We start from the raw sequence: 12402 nt of genomic DNA, 5'->3' as shown, positions 1-12402 counted from the left end.
GAAAGAAAGAAAGAAAGAAAGAAAGAAAGAAAGAAAGAAAGAAAGAAAGAAAGAAAGAAAGAACTGTACACTAGAAACAACCATGTGAAAAAATGCTCCAAATCATCAGAATGAAGATAAATGCAGACCCAAGCCCCGCTGGGCTTCACCTGGCCCCCAAATGCTGGAGGGGCTGGGGCGGGAGACCCAGGAACAAGAATTTACAGAGCTGTTCTAGGCCAGGCACGGGCTAAGCATTGCAATGATGACTTCAGCTGAAGTGCTGATATTATACCCACTTCACAGCTGAAGAAACTGAGGTAGACAGAGGCTAAGTGACTTGCCCAGTCACACACAGGTGGTGAGTGTCTGAGGCTAGATTTGAACTCAGGGCTTCCAGGGTCCAGGCCCTCTAGCATCCAAGATTATTTTTTCCTTTTTTCATCTTTAAAGAAATCCTATGTGTTGGATGGTTCTCTGGGAAGGAGGGATCCTTGGGGAAGCTACGGTGATATCAAAAACCAAAAGACATCAAGAAAAACATGTAACATAAACACATAATTGTCGGTCCATCATTTCAGTTGTGTCCAGCTCTCTGGGACCCCATTTGGGGTTTTCTTGGCAGAGATGCTGGAATGGACTGATGTTTCCTTCTGCAGCCCATTTTACAGAGGAGGAACTGAGGCAAACAGGGCTGAGTGACTTGCCCACGGTCACCCGGCTAGGAAGTGTCTGAAGCCGGATTTGAACTACAGATCCCCTGCGGGGCTCCATAATTACTTATACCTACACAATAACACCTGTAAAGAAATAAACAGCACCTGGCTCTGCTGTTTCTGGTCGTCATCTTCCCTGACAGACGCTCTGAGTCACGGCCCCCCAGAGGCTGACCCCGCGCACGCCCTGTCCCAGGCCCGACCCGGAGCAAATCCGGGGGGAGGAGCCTTTGTCATTCCCCAGAGTATCCAAGAATGCTATGGAGGCCCGGGGCCCAATGGCTCTAAAGAAGGGAAGTTAGATCAGACTCTTAATTAAAAACACAGAAAAACCCAACAGCCAGGATGCATCACTGATACATTCGTATTAAACTCATCCCTAAGGCAGGCTAAGGAAGACCAGAGAACGTGAGGCAAGAAAACAGAGGGCTCATGGGGGCAGGGGCCCCAGGGGAGGAGAAGAGGGAGTTGGGAGAGACGAAGGGGGCAAGACAAGGGGGACGGAGAGAGGATAAGGGGGGCTGGGGGCGGGGGGAGGACCAAAGGAGTCGGGGAGAAGACAATGGGGGGCTGGGGGCTGAGAAAGGCCAAGGGAGGTCTGCGGGGACTGAGGGGGGGCGCTGGGAGATAGGGTCTCATCACGGCTCTGGCGCTTGCTAGCTATCTGGCCACAGACAAGTCTCTTTCTCCCCTGGCCTCAGTTTACCCATCTGTGCTCCCAACCCTGCATGGAGGTGAGCTCCCCATCCCTTTGCTTCGCTCCTGCTTTGGTGGGGGAGTTGGGGAGCCCGCGGCTCTGGCAGGCGGCTCGAGGCGGTGGCAGCCCAGGCTCCAAACCTTCCTGGGCTCTCGGTGCCCTCCAGCGGTCTTCTCCCATCCGGGACTGGCCCGGACCCTCGGGCCGGTGGTGCCAGGAGGGACCCAGGAGACCCCGGCAGCCACGCCGGCCTCTCCGTCCTATCCCTTGGGGAGGCAGGCCCAGAGAAGAATGAGAAAATTGCCTGTGCAGTGGCGGCCCTGCCCTCCAGGAGCTTTCAATCAACCCCCCACCGGGCGGGCGGCCGTTAAGGCCAAGCCTGGCTTCTTCAGACCATGAAAGGTCTGCAGCCTAAGCCCCCTCTTCACAAGCAGAGGCCAGACCGCCAGACCTGGACAGTGACCCCGGCCCCACCCCGTCCACCTGCATGCCCTCTCCCATGACTCCCCCCCACCCACTGGCCCTTTCTCAGCCCCCTCAGTGGAAACACCCACCAGGTGCCTCCCTTCTCTCCTGGGTCCCCTCTGCTCCCACAGGGACAATTCTATTCCACAAGCATCGAGAAATCACCTACTATGGGCCGATAAGGCACCCACTATGGGCCCGGGCACTGGGGCATAAAGACAAAAAACAAGCCCATCTCCGCCCTCGAGAACCCTTGCTCTCGGCATTGTTTCTGTGCAATGATTTCTCTCCTGCACGTCGCCATTCCTCCCCCCAGGCTCCCCGGTCTGCGGGCTGGGCTCTCGCGTGCCCTCTCCCCTCTCAGCAGGCCAGGACGCTGGCACAGGATGACTTCCGCTCCTGACCTCCCTTTAGAGACGTGCTCACAGCGCCCTGATCGCCACGGGGCCTAAGCCTAGCCCAGCCCACTGCAGCCCAGAGCCCAGGCAGTCTGTTCACCCTCCCATTTGGGTGACATCTCCCGTTAGAGTGCAAGTTCCCAGGAGGCAGGGGCATCTCTCCCCTGGCTGGCATTTGTATCCTCAAGGTTCGGCAGAGCACCTGAAACACCGCGCCCTCCCTGTCTCTCTCCATCTCTCTCTCCGTACGTCTCTCACCATCTCTCTCCATGACTCCCGCGTATCTCTGCCTCTGCCTCTCCACTGACACAGCCCCCAATCCATCTCCCTGCTTCTATCCTCTGCCCCCCATGCCAATAACCTCCCATATGCCAATGGGTTGGAGATCCAGGGGCGCCCCCTCCTTGTCTGATCAGCCACACAATCCTTGTCCATGACCAGGTCCTGCCAACCAATCCCCAGAGGGCTGTCCAGCTTGATTTACTACAATACAACACAACATACATTTCCTAAGCTCCTACTGTGTGCGGGGCACTGAGCTAATAAACATTACGACATTTCGTAAGCTCCTACTAGGTGCTGGGCACCACGCTAACACCATGACACCACAGACGTTTCCTGAGCTCCTACTGCGTGCCGGGCACTGAGCTAACGCCGCCGCATATAAGCTCCCTGCCCTCAGGAGGCCGCCCATCCAACAAAGGGAGAAGGCGCCCGGTGTGCAGGCCCGGTGCTCTCCTCCTCCTGACCCCCTGGGACTGTGAGGGCCGCTGGGTCACCCCCACATCTGCCCCAAGGGGGTCTGGAGGTTCCCCACGACCCCAGCTCCGGGGAGGGGCCGCCTCTTGCGCCGATGCCAAGGGAGAGAGAGCAAGCTCCCCTAGGGCAGGCCAGCCTCCCCTGGCCTTGGGCACAGAAGGGGCACGGACCGTGCCTGCCAAGTGGCCGGTCCAACAACAAGGACGTCAGGCACTGACTAGCGGGGGCCACAGAGCACGTCACCTCCCTGCGGCCTGCCTCAGTGTCCTCCGCTGCAGTTACTATTTGTGAAGCGCCGTGCCTGTGCAAGGTGGGAGGAAAGGCAAGCTAGGTAAAGGGAGGAGGGGTGTGTGTGCCGGTGCGCGTGCGCGGGCACATAAAGGGCTGTACGAGCAGCAGGCACCAGCGCCAGGGCCACGCCCACAGCTGGGACCGAGATCTGGACCAGGGTAGGGAGGGTGCACCTGGTGGGGGGCCCTGCGACCTACCTTGCTGGGCAGCCGGAGGTTCTCGATGGGGCTCAGGTCACTGAGGCTGTCCTGGGGGCTCTTGAGACCCTGGAACACAGTTTAAAAGGTCAATTCGCATCTGGATCCAAGGGAGCCCGTGGCAGAGCCTCATGGGCCGCTCTCCGCCCCTTTGTCTGGCTGCCCAAAGTGAACCAGGCGCGCCCCCGCCCCAGGCCTGCCAAGCCTTCCCCACACATGCTCCCAGCAGCCCTTGGAGGACACTGAGGCAGGCCGGGTCTGACATCCCGGAAAAACAAAGCGCGAGGTCCTGGGAAAGAGCCGGGGCCTGAGGAGACCAGGAGCCAGGGCGGGGCTGGAGGCCTGCAGACCCACGGCCTGACCTCCGCGCCTTTGTCTAGGCGGGGGCCCCCCTCTGTCCTCCGTCCCTTCCGCGCCCCCAACTCACCTGGCGGGCCATGAGGGACTTGATCTTCTGCATGGTGGGGGCGGGGCGGGCGGGGGGGCAGGGAGGGAGGGGGAGGAGGCTCCGCGACCCCGAGGTCGGGGCGTTGAGGTGCGGGGGCACACCTCGGGGGTGCTCGGGTCAGGCCCCTCGCCCGCCTCGGCCGCACCAGGAAGCCATGGTGGACACTCACGTGACCCGCAGTGGAGGCGTGAGCTATGCCGGGAAACGTAGTTCTCACCGAGGCACACAGGACGCTAGTCGGAATTACACTTCCCAGGCCTGAACTACAACTCCCGAGAGGCACCGCGGGAAGGGCTTTGCCGGTACGGGGAGGGAGGAGCCGGAGGCGGGGAGGGACCCGTGGGCTACGCCGAGAGGAGAAGGCCCCAGAAGGGGGCGGGGCCAAGGCACGAGCCGGCCCGAGAGTGGAGAGCATCGAAATGAGGGCGGGGCATAGCTCCGGCTAGCTCGGAGAGTGGAGAGGAAAGGAAAAGAGGCGGGACCAAAGCACGGGCGAGGCCAGAGGGAGACGGGGAGCGGCCGGAAAACGGGGGCTGGGTGTGGGCGGGGCCGAGGAGCTGGGCGGGGTCTGGATTGGGTGAGAGCTGGGCCTGAGTGATGCACTAGCGCCTGGGGCGGGGCTGGATGTGGGAGGGCCCCCTCCCCCAGGAGCCACCTTGACCTCTCACACCTTGAGGCTGTGACAGCTGGGGGAATGGGGTGGGGGCGGGGGAATGGGGTGGGGGCGGGGGAACGAGGGGGCCGGAGGATCCCCAAGCGCCTGTGGAACCTGGCGGCCCGGCTGAGGAGGAAGCTACAAGTTTGAGCCCCCAAAACAGCAGCAGGGGGAGCAGGCAGAGACCCGGGATCCAGTCCTACCTAGGGACGCTGAGCACGGGAATTCTGCGAGGGCTTCCTGGTGGCTCCCAAGTGGGCCATGGTCCAGGAGGGCAGGGGTTGGGCAGCCTCCGACCTCATCCGTATGCAGGGGAGAAAGGGCCCACAGTGGCCAGCACGGACTTGAACCCCGACCTTGGGCTCCAAGCCCAGAGCTCTTCGCCACCTGCACACCAACCACGCAGGGTTGGTGGCACTGTCCTCATTTTTATTACTGTCATCTGGAGGCCAAAGGACAATCCCCCATTTCAGCTGACGCTCAAAATTCACGTGCACATGTCTGGTTTCCTGGTGACCACCTGAGAGGACGCTACCCCCAAACAGATACACAAGGACCCATTCCTCAACATACTCCTCTCTGAGGGAGCCCCACCCACGCACCCCATCCACCTGAGAAGACCCAACCCCCTACCCACACACGAGGGGCCAGTATCCCACACCCTTTTCTCTAGGAGAACCCCAAGCCCCACTCCCACACATTCAGTCTGCCTAGGGGGTGGTCCAGAGAGTAGCCCCTTCTGATTTCCTTTCCTTCGGACAATGGTTCAGAAACCCCTCAGTCCCTCGACCATCTTCAAACCCTTGGCCTTGGCCAAAGGGATCTCGGTGTTTCCAAACCTAAAGAAAGGTGAGGCTAATTGCCCGTGTTGAGGGTCTGAGCTTATAAACCACCACCCAGACTTTCTGTAGCGGGGATCTGAGCAATGGACATGCCAGCCCACAGGGCCCTTAGCACAGTGGCCTAGGGTCCCCTTTAGAGGCCATGGGCATCTGCTGTCTCCCAGCTGCCTTTTGCAGTCTGAAGCCCATGGGGAGGCCCACACTTGAGAGGTCAGTTCTGGGCCCTTTCAGCCATGGCCCACAAATAAGGCAGGCTTTGCCAATTCCCATCCCACCCCCCACCCCCAGCACCGTCCAGCCTCGCCAGTCAGTCACGGGCAGTCAGCACAGATATGAAACAGTCCCCTTGACAAAGACAATCAATCAATAAACATTTATCAAGAGCCTACTATGTGCCGAGCACCATGGGAAGCTCTGGGATACAAAGAGAGACCAAAGACAGCCTCTGTCCTCCAGGATTTTACAATCTCCCTCCCCACAGAGTCCTTCTTCTAGGCCAAGCCCTAATGCAGCCTCCACACCACTGCCTCTGGCCCCCTGGTTGTCTCCTGGCTGGGGCTCAGGCATTTTTGGAGACAGGATTCATGCTAGTCCAGGCAGGGGGCCCAGGAGGATTGTAGACACACAGGGCAGGCTGACACCCTCCTCAGAGCCATGGGGCTCCCTGAACAGATGCACTCAGAAAACCAGAAGCCAAATTTGTATCCACTGTGAGCTTTTTCTTGTGGTGGACACAGGGGTCCCAGGAGCCGGGAGGGCCTGAGAAGAGGAAACTGAGGCCCAGAGAGAGGAGGGGCGTGGCCAGGCCATGCAGGGATGAGGGGCCCAGAGCAGGGCTCCACCTGTCTGCACAGGTCAGCTCGCTGACCACTGCACTGCCCAGTTTCCACCTGCACTGTATGAAATGATCCCATGAAAGGGTTGCTTCTCTGTGCCTCAGCCCCCACGGCAACCTGGGGACCGGGGAAGTCAAGGCCCTGGCCATGGGAGGCAGGCACCCTTCTGTCTGACAGGTGTTCAGCCCTCCCCCTCTGTCCTTTGTATACACACACACAGGCCATATTCAAATCACAGAGGGAAGAGAGTGATTATCTCAGGGCTCATTTCCCTAGCAAATCAATCCGCAGCTGTCAGCCGGAGCAAAGGGCCATCGGAGCAGGGCCCTGCCTCCATGGGCCCAGCCGCTGGCATGGAGCCCACTGACCGACCCAGGCACTGGAGGGGAGTTCTGCACTGCCAGCTATACTACCTGCTTCTAGGTAAGCCCCCCTGCACCCCACGGACTGCTCCTGGACTACTTCGGGTGGGGCCTTGGCAGCCCGGGAGCCTGCCCCTCTGGTCTCCGTGTTTCAGCACCTGGGAGTTGGGAGTGGGCTGGAGCCCAGGGTCAGTCTGGAAGTTAGACCCCAGGGCTAGCCAGGAGCCGGCCGGCATTGCTGGCCAATGGTACTGGGTCTGGAGGCCCCAGTCAGGCCTCTCTTCCTGTACCAGAGTCTGGGGTGGGGCAGAGTTGGGGCGGTAGCCCGGGTCAGTCAACCAGCACTGACCAAAAGTCTGCTCTGGGCCAGGCCCCACACCAAGCATGAAGAAAGGCAAGACCAGTAGGGTCTTCAAAGACCTCACAACTGGATGGGAGGGGGGAGAAGTGCACTAACAGAGGCACCCCAAGCTACTCTCAGGATCAATAGGACATAATTAGCAGAGGGAAGCGTGGTCCCAAAAGGGGTCCTCGAGGGGCTGGGGTTTTACTCAGAGGAAGCCAGGGGGAGAGCGTTGGGGTTGGGGAGTGTGGAAGGAAGAGCGTTGCAGGGGACACCAGAGAGAATTCCTGGAGCCCAGAAATGGAGGGTCTTGTTTGAGGCACAGCCAGAAGCCAGGAGTATCCATTGGGCAGTGAGGTGAAGAAGATAGAAAGGGTTATGAAGGCTTTGAACGCCAAACACAGCAGTTTGTATTTGATCCTGGAGGCCACAGAACCGCTAGAGATTAAGTAGGGGGCGAGTGGAGGGGCCGGGTGACCTGGTCAGAATTTGGTGACTAAGTGGAAGATGGATTGGAGTAGGGAGAGACTAGAGGCAGCACCCCTCCCCCCCCCCCCCCCCGCCAAGGCTATTGCACTAGTCCAGGTGTGGGGACGAAGGCAGGCACCGGGGGATGGCTGTGTCCGAGGAGAGAAGGGGGAGTACATGAGTGATGCTTGCCACCACATTGGAAATGGGATAAGAGATACTGAGAAGCCCGGGATCACTCCTAGGTTGTGAGCCTGAGGCACGGGGGGGAGGGGGCCTTGAAGGCAATAGGGAAGGTGGGGGGGAAGAGTTTAGGTATGGACACGTTCTGATGTGTAGCTAGACTTTGGCTGCAGTTGGTACTTGGAGCCCAGTGCCAAAGCTGACTCCTCCTGGAAGCCTAGCCAGATTTCCCTAGCGAGAAGTTAGTTCTGCCCTACATGAGCCCAAAGCATTTTAGGTGCCCCTTGGCTATCTGTCCCATAGACGTTGGGGTTCTGATTCGGAGGGACCCCCACCATGCCTGCTTTTTGTGGCTCTGCTGCCCCTACCCAGGTCCAGCTCTGAGCACAGTGCCTGCCCCTTAGTGGGAGGAGGGGAGGACTGGCATTTATTAAGTGCCTCCTGAGTGCTTTACAAATCTTGTCCCATTAAGCGCATTGGATGAAACCCATACACACTGCAGCCCTTCTCCTATAGGCCATCCTAGAAAGTCCTTAACTCCCAGAAGTGTGCGATGGATATGGAGCCACTTCCTGCTTTCTCCATTTGCCAGCCAGAAAAGTGGCCGGAGCTTACCTCCCAGAAAGCATAAAATTCCTGTACCAGGCCACAAACCCAGGACTGGCCTCTGCCTGGAGACCCTCTCCTATGGTCACAGCCCGGGATACCCCATTTCATTCAAGCCATCAACAGGCACAAAGTGCCTACTGTGTGTACACAGGGAAGGGGGGCAGGCCGGAGTCCCCCACCCAGGACGATTCGGACCCCCAGGCTCCCCTTCCCTTCCCAAGATCACCTGTTTGGCCTCCCCTTCCAGGAACAGGTCTAGGTGACTTAGTCTGATGGGTTGAGCTCAAAGGAGCTGCCGAGGAGCCACCGACTTGAGTGGCTCCTGCCGCCCCTGCCCAGTCACCATCCGGGGTCCCAGGGCCCTGGCCGGCCTCCCCACGGGGGCCGTGTGGTGCGTGAGGTGGGGTCGGTGAGGTGCGGGGTTGGGAGGAAGGAGTGGGGCGGTGAGGGGCAGTGAGCGACGTCCGTGAGGCGGGGGGCGGTGAGGTGCGGGGCAGCGGCGCACCCCTGCCCACCTCCCCACAGGAGCGGTGCTGCGGGAGGCGAGCGGGCGGGCACTTGGGCTCCAGGTGCTTTCTCTTCTAAACTGGAGGGAGGAGGAAAATCCCCACCAGCCCAGCTCCGGGGTCTCAGTGGGCTTCCCCAGTTCATCTCTCCCCACCCCTGCCCCAGCCCACTCCGGACCTTGTTTTCTATCAACAGATCCGGAGGGGAGGGCCTAGTGTTTGGGGCCCCAGGTGCCCAGCGGTCACTTTGGGAGGGGCAGGAGATTCGGGGCCCCGCACAGTGTTTATATTTAACACAGGGCTGCGGGGGCTCCCAGAGCTCTTTGTTTGCTGGAAAACACGCAGCCGTGGGGCCAAAGGGCCCTTGGCTCCCACCTGACCAGGCCCTAGGCTCTGGCTGGGCAAGGAAGCCCCAGAGAAGGGAGGGAGGGCCCACCACCCCGCCGCCCTGCCCTGGCAGCGATCCGAAGGAGCCAGAGGCACCTGGCTGCCAGGCTCTGTCTTCGAAGAGTAAGCCAGGCAGAGAGGGTGGCCCCGTGGTTAGCCATGGGTCACTGGGGACCCACTGCCCCTTTAGAGGAGGCATCTGCCTCCGCACACTCTCGGAGCCGGGGGCACGATGCCCTCGCGCTGGGGCGCGCTGACAGCCGGTCGCAGGAAGGCCAGGGCGCCCTGGCGTCCCTCGAGCTGATCGAGAATCCGAGGCTCTCTGTGCTGCAAGCACAGCCACTAAAAGCACCCCGGGCCTCCGCCGCCCCCCCCACCCCCCATCGTCTCCGTCTCTCCTGTAAACGAGGGCGGATCGGCAGCAGCCGCAGCGGTCCGCAGAGACAGAGCTTCCAATCGCTGTGTGTCTGGCCTCCCCTCCCCCCCAGCTTCTTGGTATCTCCAGGTAGAAAATATTCAAGCAGAGACAGCAGGCCGCTGGTTGCCATGGTGAAATCCACCCCAGCAGCTTCCTTGCTAATTTGTTGCTAGGAAACACCATTTTAAAAGGTCATCCACAGAATTCGTTTTCTTGTTATTTTGGAAAAAACCTATAATCAGATAAAATGTGACTGGATACGGTCCTGATGCAAATGCTGAACTTTCCGCGGTGGGCGCTTCTGGTCAGCGCTATGAGAGTGGTATTGTTGTTTGGTCCTGGCAGACTCTTCAGGCCCCCACTGGGGGTTTTCTTGGCAGAGATATTGCAGTGGTCTGCCACTTCCTTCTCCAGTTCATTTTACAGATGAGGAAACGGAGGCAAACTGGGTGAAGTGACTTGCCCAGGGTCACACAGCTAGTAAGTGTCTGAAGTCAGATTTGAGCTTAGGAAGATGAGCCTTCCTGACTCCAGGCCCTGCAGTCTCCTCACCACTGTCAAGAATGCCCCTTCTCCTCTTCTTCTTCTTCATCATCATTGGCACTAAACAGTGGGGCCCCTCTCAGCCCCCAGGGCTGCCCGGCTTGTTGAGTGGTGACCCTTCCCAAATCCCCAAAGCAAACTGAGGCACAGCTGGGTGGAGGTCTCCATCATTTCAACCTGGCAGCAGCTCTTGGAAAAGCTGGAGGCTCACCGAATAAGTCTGGGACAAAATCATCATAGCTAATACTTAGGTTGAACTGTAAGGTTTGGGAGGCATCACAATCATCCTGGGAGGTAGGTGTGATTATTAGCCCCATTGTACAGACTGGGGTAGGGAAGTGACTTGCTTAGGGTCACGCAGCTAGGAAGGATCCACGGCTGGATTTGAACCCAAGACTCTGATTCCAAGTCCTCCATCCACACCACACTAGCCAGCCTCCTGAAAGAACTCTGCTAAGTAAGCACAGAGCGGCCCGCCTTTACAAACATGGCCACTTGGTTCTGGGCGGCTCTGTGGAAGGCACAGCTGGCCAGCAGATCCTCCCCACGCCCTCATTTCTGGATCGGCCACACCCTTGGGCAGCCATCACCTTGTATTTTGGCCTAGGAACAATAGAACCCAGAGGTTTCTTCTGCTTTGTGGGAATTTATATCAGAGGAAAAATTGGTAGCTAAGTCACAGTAGCCCAGAGCCCCCAGTGGGAAAATTCCTAATATCCAGGCAAAGGTTTGACTCTGCCCTAATTTAAACCTGTGTTTATCCCTTGCCGACCCCTGGCCTCTCAATGTCTGAGGAGACATAAAAGCTACAGCCCGGGATGCTGGAGTGTCCTTACTGGACAGGCACCCTGGAACACAGTGGACAAAGCCAGCGACTTCTTCTTGGAGAGGCCCAGTGGCCCGTCTCTTCCCCACCTTTCCCTTTTTGTCCCTCACCCTCAGCTGCCAGCTCCGCCTGGCTCTGGGCTCAGCTCACAAGGGTGTTAGCACGGCTGGGGAGGCAGCTGCACCTCTGAGGTCCCAACTCCTCCCTTTGCTTCAGAAATCAGGGGCAGCCCGGCTAAGTCTCAGAGGGCTGTAGCCCATGAGTCTCCCGCTCTCACAGATAAGTCCTGGGCGCTAGAAGAAGGGGCTGTTTCCCCCTCAGAGCTCTCGGGGTGCCCCAATGGGTCAGGGGTCACTCTCTACTGCAACCATCATGAGGCCAGATTGCTTCCTCCCAAAATGAGCCGCTGAGAATCATTTAGTCTGCCAGACCATAGGATAAACTCCATCAGCTCCCTATGGCCTTCAGGATCAGATACAAAATGCTTTCTTTGGCATTCAAAGCCTTCATTACCCAGCCCCCTCCTCCCTTTCCAGTGATGGGACCTCACAGCTGCTTCATGAACAAGACCTTCCGTCTCTCTGCCCTGGGCATTTTGCTCTGACTGTCCCCTAGGCCTGGAATGCTTTCTCTCCTCAATCCAACGACTGACCTCCCTGGCTTCTTCTAAGTCCCAACTCAACTCTCACTTCCCACAGGAAGCCTCCCCCCGCCCCTCTTCATTCCAGGGCCTCCCCTATGTTAGGTATTTCCTCTTTTTCCAGTGTGGAGCTTGTTTGTACCTGTGTGGTCTCTCCATTAGATTGTAAGCTCCTTGAGGGCAGGGACTGTCTTTTTTCCCTCTCTGTATCCTCAGCACTTAGCACAGGGCCTAGCACACAGTAGTCCCTTGACAAATGTTTATGGATGGATTAAGTAGTTTTTAGTAAGGAGTATTTACTACAGCGGGATAGCAGGAACAGTTGGTACAAAATTCTCCCCCCAAAAGACCGTTGCACCTTCTCCCCAAGTAAGTGGTGAGACTCAGCCAGTTGGGGCTGGGGGGAGGTATGACAGTCAGTAAAGCCATTAGCTGTCCTCTCCCTCATCCCTCTGATGGGTGGGGCCCAGGAAGCCACCAACACTCTGTGGTCAAACCCCTAGGACACAAGCCGCAGAGAAGGCCTTTAGCTGAAAAACCACACTTTGTGCCTCTGATCATCGGTTACACACAAAGCAAAGAGCAAGTAATCTTCCTGAGGCATCAATCCAGGCAGTCACTGGGCTTCTTCAAAACCTTCAGATGGTGTGAGGGTGGCCAAACCCTTCAGGGCTGCTCGAACACCTACAGCCTGGCTCTCCCCTGTGGCTGCTGGGAGTGTGTGGTGTGTGTGTGTGTGTGTGTGTGTGTGTGTGTGTGTGTGTGTAAGTGTATGTGTATACCATGAATGGAGTGTTTGGGGAGGACCAGCCCCTCTGGTGTGAGGGCAGTTGA

At 58.5% G+C, this 12402-nt stretch overlaps 1 protein-coding gene across 1 annotated transcript in view; it reads left to right on the top strand.

Annotated features, from left to right (window-relative positions):
* The first annotated feature begins 6597 nt into the window (after window positions 1-6597).
* The window catches only part of HEPACAM2 (HEPACAM family member 2), a 27827-nt gene continuing 22022 nt past the window's right edge, over window positions 6598-12402 (top strand). The window contains exon 1 of the mRNA XM_027835910.1: window positions 6598-6706. Within this exon, the coding sequence (XP_027691711.1) occupies window positions 6619-6706 (88 nt within the window). The 5' untranslated portion in view covers window positions 6598-6618. The remainder of the gene's footprint in view (window positions 6707-12402) is intronic.

Source organism: Vombatus ursinus, unplaced genomic scaffold, assembly GCF_900497805.2.
Source record: "Vombatus ursinus unplaced genomic scaffold, bare-nosed wombat genome assembly UNPS02014817.1, whole genome shotgun sequence".
Classification (NCBI taxonomy): Eukaryota; Metazoa; Chordata; class Mammalia; order Diprotodontia; family Vombatidae; genus Vombatus; species Vombatus ursinus.
Note: the sequence above shows the minus strand (reverse complement) of the source record. Positions and strands in the feature narration are given on the sequence as shown.